Genomic DNA, 10,100 nt, shown 5'->3' on the forward strand with positions numbered 1-10,100 from the left:
TATTAAATTATTTAAAAATAATTTCATGAGCAGTTTAATATTAAAGTAAGTATGATTTTCATTATGTGTTAAGAATTTATTCAGGAAAACAAGTTTCTCAAATTATAGCCAAAAATCTTTTACTAGTATCACTATCTTAACTTTAAATTTAAATCTGTATTTCCCTAATTACACAGTACTAAAAATAATTTACTACAACAAATAAAAATCCTTTTACTTCAAATCCTTGCCTAAATAATATAAAATCATTTTATTTTTTGAGGAAAAGACATTTCAACTTTTTAAGTATGAAGTGTAAATTAAGATTTACTTATTTAAATTATAATTTTAAAGTTTCACATATAAAGATGAACAAGATCTAAGTGTAGTTTATATTATTGTTAAAATAGATTTTAATTTTTCAAATGTCACATATATCTTTCATTATTTGTAGATTTATTTCTTTTATGAAGTAGTCAAATGAATCAGCTCACCCTTGACTGTAACAAAATACTGTTTGGTGACTTGTGACAGACAGGGTTTTAACCTCTGACAGCGAGATTCATTGTGGAGCAAGAGCCAATCATAGATCCTGACGACACTTGTCTCATCAAAGTTGGAATATAAAAAGCCACTTGGAATACAGTATAAAAGATTCACTGGTGTGGCAAGTTGTCTCTCAGACTGTGCAGGCATTAACATTTTGCTTGGCATTACTCAAAAGCAAAAGAAAAGTAAAAGGAAGAAATAAGAACAAGGAAAAAGATTGTATTGATTTTAAAATCATGCAAAAACTGCAAATCTATGTTTGTATTTACCTATTTATGCTGATTGTTGCTGGTCCAGTGGATCTGAATGAGAACAGCGAGCAAAAGGAAAATGTGGAAAAAGAGGGGCTGTGTAATGCATGTATGTGGAGACAAAACACTAAATCCTCAAGACTAGAAGCCATAAAAATCCAAATCCTCAGTAAACTTCGCCTGGAAACAGCTCCTAACATCAGCAAAGATGCTATAAGACAACTTTTGCCCAAAGCTCCTCCACTCCGGGAACTGATTGATCAGTACGATGTCCAGAGAGATGACAGCAGTGACGGCTCCTTGGAAGATGATGATTACCACGCTACGACGGAAACGGTCATTACCATGCCCACAGAGTGTGAGTAGTCCTATTAGTGTAGAGCAACAGTTCTGCTGACTGTTGTTCTAGTGTTTATGAGAAACCGATCTATTTTCAGGCTCTTTTAACAAGCTGTTGGCTTGTATGTAAGTAGGAGGGAAAAGAGTTTCTTTTTTTTCGAGATTTCATGAGAAATATACTAATGAGACTGAAAGCTGCTGCATAATTTGTTTCCTTAGAGAGCTAAAAGGCTAAAAATAAAATGCTTGCATAGCATTAATGTTATACAGTTTAATGTGACAACTATAACATGCTTATGCTTTCACAGCTTAATACACCAAGGTAAGGATTGGGAGATACTACAAGCAACGTGAAAAACTTGAAATTTTTTAACTACATGAAATTTCATAACTGCATTTGGTTGTCTGAAATATGCATTTATAATAACAGGTTTTTTCATAATAAAGAGAACTGGAAAGAAATTTGTAGATGTTGAAGCCTATGTGGGCATTTGCTGAACACCTAGAATGACTTCTGTTATTCAAAACTATTTCTCACAGTGTCTTTATGTTCTTCACAAATTAGAGTTATCTAATTTTGAAAGCTATTACAACACTGGAAAATATGAAAAAATATTTTTTATAAATTTAATGTATTACTAAGAGCAATGATGAAGTAAACATAGCATAATAATAATCATGAGCTAATTATCAGAAAATGCTAAGAAATAAGCATTTTAATTGAGTAGGCTATGGCTCACAAAGTCCATGGTACTATTGGTCAAATAGTACCAGAGGGGGTATGGTCTAGTACCATGGTACTAGACCATGGTACTATTGTTGAAAGTACCCGATCTGCATATTTCCAGGCAGGCACATGCTTAATAACCTCCTAAAGTATTATTTTACTCTTCATAGGAGGGAGGACTATTACCTGTAGTATCTACATTGCTTCTGGAAGATAATATACGTCATACCATTCCTGTTGCAGGCAGTTCAAAACTATACTCAAGGAAAGTGGGACAGGCACCTCAACAGAGAAGGCATGACAAGAAAGAGTTTTGTGCCATATGTCTGTGATCTTGCTTTATAGAGTGGTTTACCCACTTTAAACTGGACTCAAAACAGTTTCAAAATACTGTTTTTCTTATTAAGTAATTAGGTTATAATGCAACGAATAATTTTCCTTTAAGACTGTGCTATCAGATAATCCTGGAGTAGATCTGCCTTATTTATAAACAATCTTGGAAAACCAAAAGGAAAGAAATTTCTAAGTGCTTCTGCTTACAATGACAGCCTGGCCCTAAAGACAGTGTTTTCTAAGTTTTGAGATAGCCTGAATGCAACATTTAGATTTTGGTGCTACTTACCTGCTAGTTTTGTTCCTTTAAAAGGCTATCCCAGCACCCAAACATAACAGATGTACTATATTTTCTACTAATTCCTGAGGCTCAGTTGCTCAGTGTCTTGTCCCCAGGTAATTCAGGCCTGGGGGAAGGGTTCCTTCTTCCAGACTGATTGGTACAGCTGCTCAGTAAGTGTAACTACTCAGATTCCCAAAGAATTCTAAGTGGATGTTCCTCCACAGTTTCTCTTGTTCTCTCTAATCATCATCATCTTAAAATTTCATCCACTTTTCATTCCTTAATAGAATTTTCCTTAGTCCACAGTTCTCTGGAGAGGAAGTAGGTTCCTCCTAAACAGCTGAAAAAACATACATCTAAGAAAATCTGAAAAGCTATAGTAATTATTTTATTTGATAGTTTTCTGAGTTATGAATGAAATTCTACAGATTTTTTTTCATTTTAAAAGACTAAATGTGCACACATTATTCCAATAAACATGCTCATTGATTAATATGGAGGACTTCATGCATCTGTCATGAAAAATGATTTCAGTAACTCTTTTTTTTCTTATTCATTTATAGCTGATCTTCTAATGCAAGTGGAAGGAAAACCCAAATGTTGCTTCTTTAAATTTAGCTCTAAAATACAATACAATAAAGTAGTAAAGGCCCAACTGTGGATATATCTGAGGCCAGTCAAGACTCCTACAACAGTGTTTGTGCAAATCCTGAGACTCATCAAACCCATGAAAGACGGTACAAGGTATACTGGAATCCGATCTCTGAAACTTGACATGAACCCAGGCACTGGTATTTGGCAGAGCATTGATGTGAAGACAGTGTTGCAAAATTGGCTCAAACAACCTGAATCCAACTTAGGCATTGAAATCAAAGCTTTAGATGAGAATGGGCATGATCTTGCTGTAACCTTCCCAGGACCAGGAGAAGATGGGCTGGTAAGTGATTACTGAAAATAACATTCTAAAAACCTTATGTTTTTATTCATAATGTGAATGAATAGTAGTGGAAAACAACTACCAATTTCCTATGCTCATAAGCCGGACAAAGGTATCTTACCCCGATGGTAGCCCTGTACCCAATAAAAGTAGGTGTCCAATTTCATATCCTATGAAACACTCTCTTGATACTTTTAGTTTGCATGAGGACTTAAAGAAAAAAGTTACACCATAGTCCTTAACTTCTTAAGGAATTATTTTGAATTGGGAATGAAATATAAAGTGCTTTTCATTGATGTGCTATATGATTATATAAATAAAAACATGAAGTCTTCATAGTGGATTCTAGGACATACCCCAAAAAACATTTTTTTCCCTAGAAGAGTGCCAAAGGTGTTAACATTTTTTTTGGCTTAATAAAGTGGAAAAAATAAACTCTAAAAATTATAATTGAAATAAAATGCTTTTAATTATAGCAACTAACTAAATACAATATGTTTAGACTTATATGCTATTACATATAGTATATTTAAGATCCCTCAAGATAAATGTTCCTTATTTTCTAGGCTGTTAATGCACTGATGTATATGTGGATTACTCTGTGAATTACCCCTAATAAAATTTAAAATTTTGGGGTAGTTAACCTGTACCAACAAGCTTATTTCTGAACTGTCTTACTATTCTTCTGCAAGAGTTTACTTAGGTAATGCCAACTAATTTAATATCACGTCAAACAGAAGACAATGCCTTATATATTATAAAAATTAATAAAAACCATTTAAAACCTAGTATAAATTTAGAGTTACTCACTCTTCTGGCTTATCTATGCTTGTGTTTACTTCTGTTTTCAAAAACTTATTTAATGTGACCATATCTTTTACTTCCATTTATTGATATAATTTACAACAAAAGATTATACTTGTAAGCAATGTGTTAGCTTTTCAGTTTTTAAATGGTCTTGTTTGTAAAGAATATATAATTAGTAAGTCATATCTACTTTAAATGAAAACATATTCTTTAAGAGATTATACAATTTTCCAAGTGATCTATTTTTCTTTAAATATGCTACATAAAATGTTACTGACTCCCAAAATGATGTTATTATTTTTTATAATCTTAAATACCAATAATTACCAGGTCTATTTTGATTTTGATACAGGATAAAAACTACTATTAATTATTTAGGAATGTGTTCTTTTTTATAGACAGCATTTTAATGATCAAAGTTGGTGATGTGACAGAGGTTTTATTTATTATTAAACAGATGGTTAATAAGATGTATTCCTCAGACTTTTCCATATAAAAGGAAAAAGGTCTCAAATGCATGAAAAGATTGGGGTGGGGGAAGGATTAGCAAATTATTGTTTAAATATCTGAACAGCAACATTTTTCAGTGAAAGAATAAAGGAAATATTATCGTATCTTCTTCTGAATCTGTCCCTCCCTCTCTTGGAGTTGGTTGTTCCAACCCAATATACCTACCACTACCTTCATCACCCTACCTTCCTTTTTCCCATTACAATCTGTACAGTGCTGGGTGGTAACTATTTTGGTTTGGTGTTAATATCCGAGGATCCCTGAATAAGATCTAGTGAATGGAGGATGGATGAGTATACCTATCCCTCCAGGAGTCATCAGACATATTTAGCCACCATATTTAACCAACAAGCAGGAAGAGAGAAGCTAGCTTTTCCCCTTCCTCCTTTCTTCACTCCTCCCTCTCTCTTCTGCTCCATCTCTCCCTTTCTTGCCGTCAATATTTTCAGAGCATCTATTATGTGCCAGGCATTCAGATACTCAAACTGGGGAAAACAAGAATAAGCAAGACAAAGATTTGACCACAGGGGAATCTGTATTGCTGCTATAGTCTTTTGAGCCATAAGGGAAGTATCAAGCCTAGTATAAATGAAAATTCCTTAATGCTGTGGCAACATTAAAACATAAAAACAAATGTGGCAGAAGCAAAATGATTAGTTTCTTTCTTCAACAACGACTGCTTGAGGTAGGAAGGTGTTTCAGGATCTATTACTAACTCTTCTTTCCTTTTCATACAGAATCCCTTTTTAGAAGTCAAGGTAACAGACACACCAAAAAGATCCAGGAGAGATTTTGGACTCGACTGTGATGAGCACTCCACAGAATCTCGATGCTGTCGTTACCCTCTAACTGTGGATTTTGAAGCTTTTGGATGGGATTGGATTATTGCACCTAAAAGATATAAGGCCAATTACTGCTCTGGAGAGTGTGAATTTGTATTTTTACAAAAATATCCTCATACCCATCTTGTGCACCAAGCAAACCCCAGAGGTTCAGCAGGCCCCTGTTGTACTCCCACAAAGATGTCTCCAATTAATATGCTATATTTTAATGGCAAAGAACAAATAATATATGGGAAAATTCCAGCCATGGTAGTAGATCGCTGTGGGTGCTCATGAGATTTATACTTGTTTCATAACTTCCTAAAAAGTGGAAGGTCTTCCCCTCAACAATTTTGAAACTGTGAAATTATGTACCACAGGCTGTAAGCCTAGAGCATGCTACAGTCACTTACGCATAAGCTACAGTATATGAACTAAAAGAGAGAATATATGCAACGGTTGGCATTTAACCATCAAAACAAATCATACAATAAAAAGTTTTATGATTTCCGGAGTTTTTTAACTTGGAGATCAAATTCCATTTATGTTCATATATATCATAACATATGCAGGTAAATGAAAGCAATTCTCCTTGTGTTCTGGTGAATTAAAGGAGTATGCTTTAAAGTCTATTTCTTTACAGTTTCATTTAATATTTACAGAAAAATCTATATGTAGTATTGGTAAAATGCAGGATTGTTATATACCATTATTTGAATCATCCTTAAACACTTGAATTTATATTGTATGATAGCATACTTGGTAAGATAAGATTCCACAAAAATAGGGATGGTACACCATGTGCAAGTTCCCATTCCTATTCCGATTGATACAGTGCATTAACAATTCATGCCAATGGTGCTAATACAATAGGCTGAATGGCTGATGTTATCAGGTTTATCAAATAAAATACATTCAGTAAAGTAATGTTTCTCCTTTCTTCAGGTGCATTTTCATACTCCTCCAAATGGGGAATGGATTTTCTTTAATGAAAGAAAAATCATTTTTCTAGAGGTCTGGATTCAATTCTGTAGCATACTTGGAGAAACTGCATTTACAAGGCAGCCAAAAAGTATTCATTTTTATCAAAATTTCAAAATTATAGCCTGCCTTTGCAACACTGCAGTTTTTATGATGAAATAATGGAAATGACTGATTCTATCAATATTGTATAAAAAGACTTTGAAACAATTGCATTTATATAATATGTATACAATATTGTTTTGTAAATAAATGTCTCCTTTTTTATTTACTTTGGTATATTTTTACAGTAAGCACATTTCAAATTAAGTATTAAGGCACAGAGACATTTCATGTATGACAGAAAAGCAAATGCTTATATTTCGGAGAAAATTAGCTGATTAAATGTGGTCTTAAAACTCCGTATGCTAATGGTTAGATGGTTATATTACAATCATTTTATATTTTTTTACATTATTAACATTCACTTACGGATTCATGATGGCTGTAAAATGTGAATGTGAAATTTCAGGGGTTTACTATCATTGTATTCAAATCTCAACGTTCCATTATTTTAATACTTATAAATATTATTAAGCATACCAAAATGATTTAACTCTATTATCTGAAATCAGAAAAATAAACTGATGATATCTTAAGAATTGTTAATTTTATTTTATAATTTGATAATGAATATATTTCTACATATATTTACTTCTATTTTGTAAATTAGGATTTTGTTAATCAAATACATTATACTTATGACTAAGTAAAATTATTTCCTACATCTAATGTGTAGAAACAATATAAATTATATTAAAATGTTTTCATGTTTTTTGAAAGACACAACAGTTTTATGTTATAATGATTAATTCTGGATTTTTGGTTTTCACTTTATTGTAAAAGTTTAATGATTTAGCACAAAAGTTTGGTTTAGAAATTTTAGGTCTGCTACTCTAGTTTCTCATGAGTGAAATTCCTGTTAAATTGGTTCTGGTCAAGTTGCTTTAAACATACAAAAGCAAGGGCTAGTTACATCTGTTTCATTTCTCTTTATCTTGACCTGAAAACTATTTATATGTTTTCATAGGTTCAATTTCCAAATGCATTGCAGTTGGCAAGGGTATATGGTCCTAGAGTTACAAGTTCTACTGAAGCCACAGGGACACAGGGAAACTGCATTTTTTTCCTAGCACTTAATGATACTGGCACATTTATCTGAGTTTTGGGGGCACAGATTTTCAAACTGAATTGAAAAATAATTATAAAGTGCCTAGAATCCATCCCTGGCCAATTTAATAGCTTAGCTCTAAAGCAGTGACTATGTCTAATGGGGAGGCGATTAAAATTTTGTTTAGTGTTATGGTTCTTAAATAAATAATTTATTATAACCATGAAATATATTACAGCAATTTACACTCATACAAACAAAGTGCAGTACTTTTTCTAATTCTGATACTGACATATTTAACACTGACAAGGCTGGAGCTGTAAGGGAGTTGACCCTGTGCGGGGAGGAGCCAGCTGCGGTGACGGGGTAAGGCCACTTTTCAGTTGCACATATCAGAACATACTTCTTCCAGGGCCATGAATATACATGACCTTAAAGTCTGGATCAGCAGGCCCATTAACACACCTTAGGCTCTGGAGCACAAATAACTGGGGACCTTGATCCCTACAGTGGGAACTGTGAGGAAGGAACACCCTCCGTTTCCAAGGACCCAGTTTCAGGATTCCCCAACCTTTATATTCACCCTTACCATGGAGCCCCAGGATCACATCACTAACCTCTCCATTTGGTGGCCCACTTCAAAACCCATATGACCATGAAAGAAAGCATCAGGACCAATTTGTTTTGTGACAAGACCTAGGCATTTCTTTTTCTATTTTGCCTAGGTCCTAGGAATGGCAAAGGCGCTCTGCTATTCTGCCTATGGGCATGTCACTTTCATTTTCAGCACCCCAAGAATATTCACTTGTGATATGTGACACTAATCCCTGAAATTTTCAGAAAACATTATGTAAAGTTCAATGTAGTGTATCAGTTTTAATATTCTGAATGTTTTGTAATACTTCTCATACTTCCCACAAACCTATGTTAGTTAAAAAAAACACAGTAAAAAATAAAAACAAACAAAAAAACCCTTTCAGACTCTATGGTTCCTTTTGTGTTCAAGTTGGTTTTCGCACTTCTGTAGAAAACTTTATTTTCTTAAAATAAAAAGGCAATATTTTGACATTGACAGTAGCTAGATTAGAACTCAATTATTCTATACCCCAAACGAAAACAAATCTATTTCACTTTAAACCACCATATACTCATTTAAGAATGTCAATGACCCTTTTGGGTCTTGTGGGACACTCTCACCAGGAAAAAGAAAACTCAAAATTTTGCATATAATTTCAAGGAGCTCAGGGTCTTCTTAGAGCTCATTCATAGAATCTAGTTTATTTTCCTTCTTAAGATAAAAATTATGAAGTAATAAAGTATACTTATAAGGGCCTGCTTCCCAATTAATTAGTTTTAATCCTTAACCAATTGAATGTTTGAAAAGGAAAATAAGTATCAAATCGGCCTGGATGTCTTAACATGGCTAAAACACTTGCTAATTACCAAAACATTCTATGTTTCTTTTTTTTTTTTTTTTTTTTTTTTTACGGTACACGGGCCTCTCACCGCTGCAGCCTCTCCCGTTGCGGAGCACAGGCTCTGGAAGTGCAGGCCCAGCGGCCATGGCTCACGGGCCCAGCAGTTCCGCGGCACGTGGGATCCTCCCGGACCAGGGCACGAACCCGTGTCCCCCGCATCGGCAGGCGGACTCTCAGCCACTGCGCCACCCGGGAAACCCTCTATGTTTCTTAAAGATCATCCAATCATCAACTGGCAAGTCTGTGATAGATTAAACTAGACAACTGAATAAAAAGCACTTCAAATTATGAACTCACATTCTTCTTATGTGTCAAAACCAAAATCATAAATCATCAGGGCTTCTGATGTCTGGATGTCAGAATTAGGAGGGTATGAGATGATAATATTTACTGAGCACCAGATTTGTGCTAGGAACTTTCCTGACACACTCAATGTAGGAGACATTACTGTCCCCAGTTTACAGAAGAGAACTCTGAGACAATAGGAGATACCTCAGTGGCTGGTCTGAATTTGAATTCAGAGCAGTTCAACACAATGATTCATTGCTCTGGTTACACCAATTCTTCAACAAGTCCTAATGAAAGAGTGAAACTATATTTTTTAATGTATAATTTGTAATATACCCTTATATATGTTCAGCATTGGTTTCTGCAAATGTTGTGTGGCTGCATTTTAATAAGGAAGGTTAGAGTTGGTATTATGAGAAGGTGGAAGAAGAGCAGGTGATTAGCAAAGCAGAGAAATGTACAAACAGATAGAAGTGGGTCAATGTCATAGGATGTGACAGATGGAATAGACCTTAGAGATCATCTAATTTACACATGACAGAACTGAGGTCTAAAGAGAGGGTTGCCCAAAGTCATAAAGTGAATTGGTTCAAAAACTGAGACAAGAGTTCTGAAATGCTAGAGTAGAGTGGATGGTGGGTCAGAGTGAGAAGAATGATTCCAAAAG

General features: G+C 34.3%; 1 protein-coding gene across 1 annotated transcript; it reads left to right on the forward strand.

Moving 5' to 3' along the window:
- The first annotated feature begins 658 nt into the window (after window positions 1–658).
- On the forward strand, window positions 659–5,862 carry MSTN (myostatin). Its single transcript, XM_082658960.1, has 3 exons — window positions 659–1,137; window positions 3,025–3,398; window positions 5,453–5,862. Exons 1-3 carry the CDS (start codon window positions 765–767, stop codon window positions 5,831–5,833), a joined length of 1,128 nt encoding a protein of 375 aa, XP_082515086.1. The 5' UTR covers window positions 659–764; the 3' UTR covers window positions 5,834–5,862.
- The last annotated feature ends 4,238 nt before the right edge of the window (window positions 5,863–10,100 follow it).

This window comes from Grampus griseus, assembly GCF_964374135.1.
Source record: "Grampus griseus genome assembly, chromosome: 7".
Taxonomy (NCBI): domain Eukaryota; kingdom Metazoa; phylum Chordata; class Mammalia; order Artiodactyla; family Delphinidae; genus Grampus; species Grampus griseus.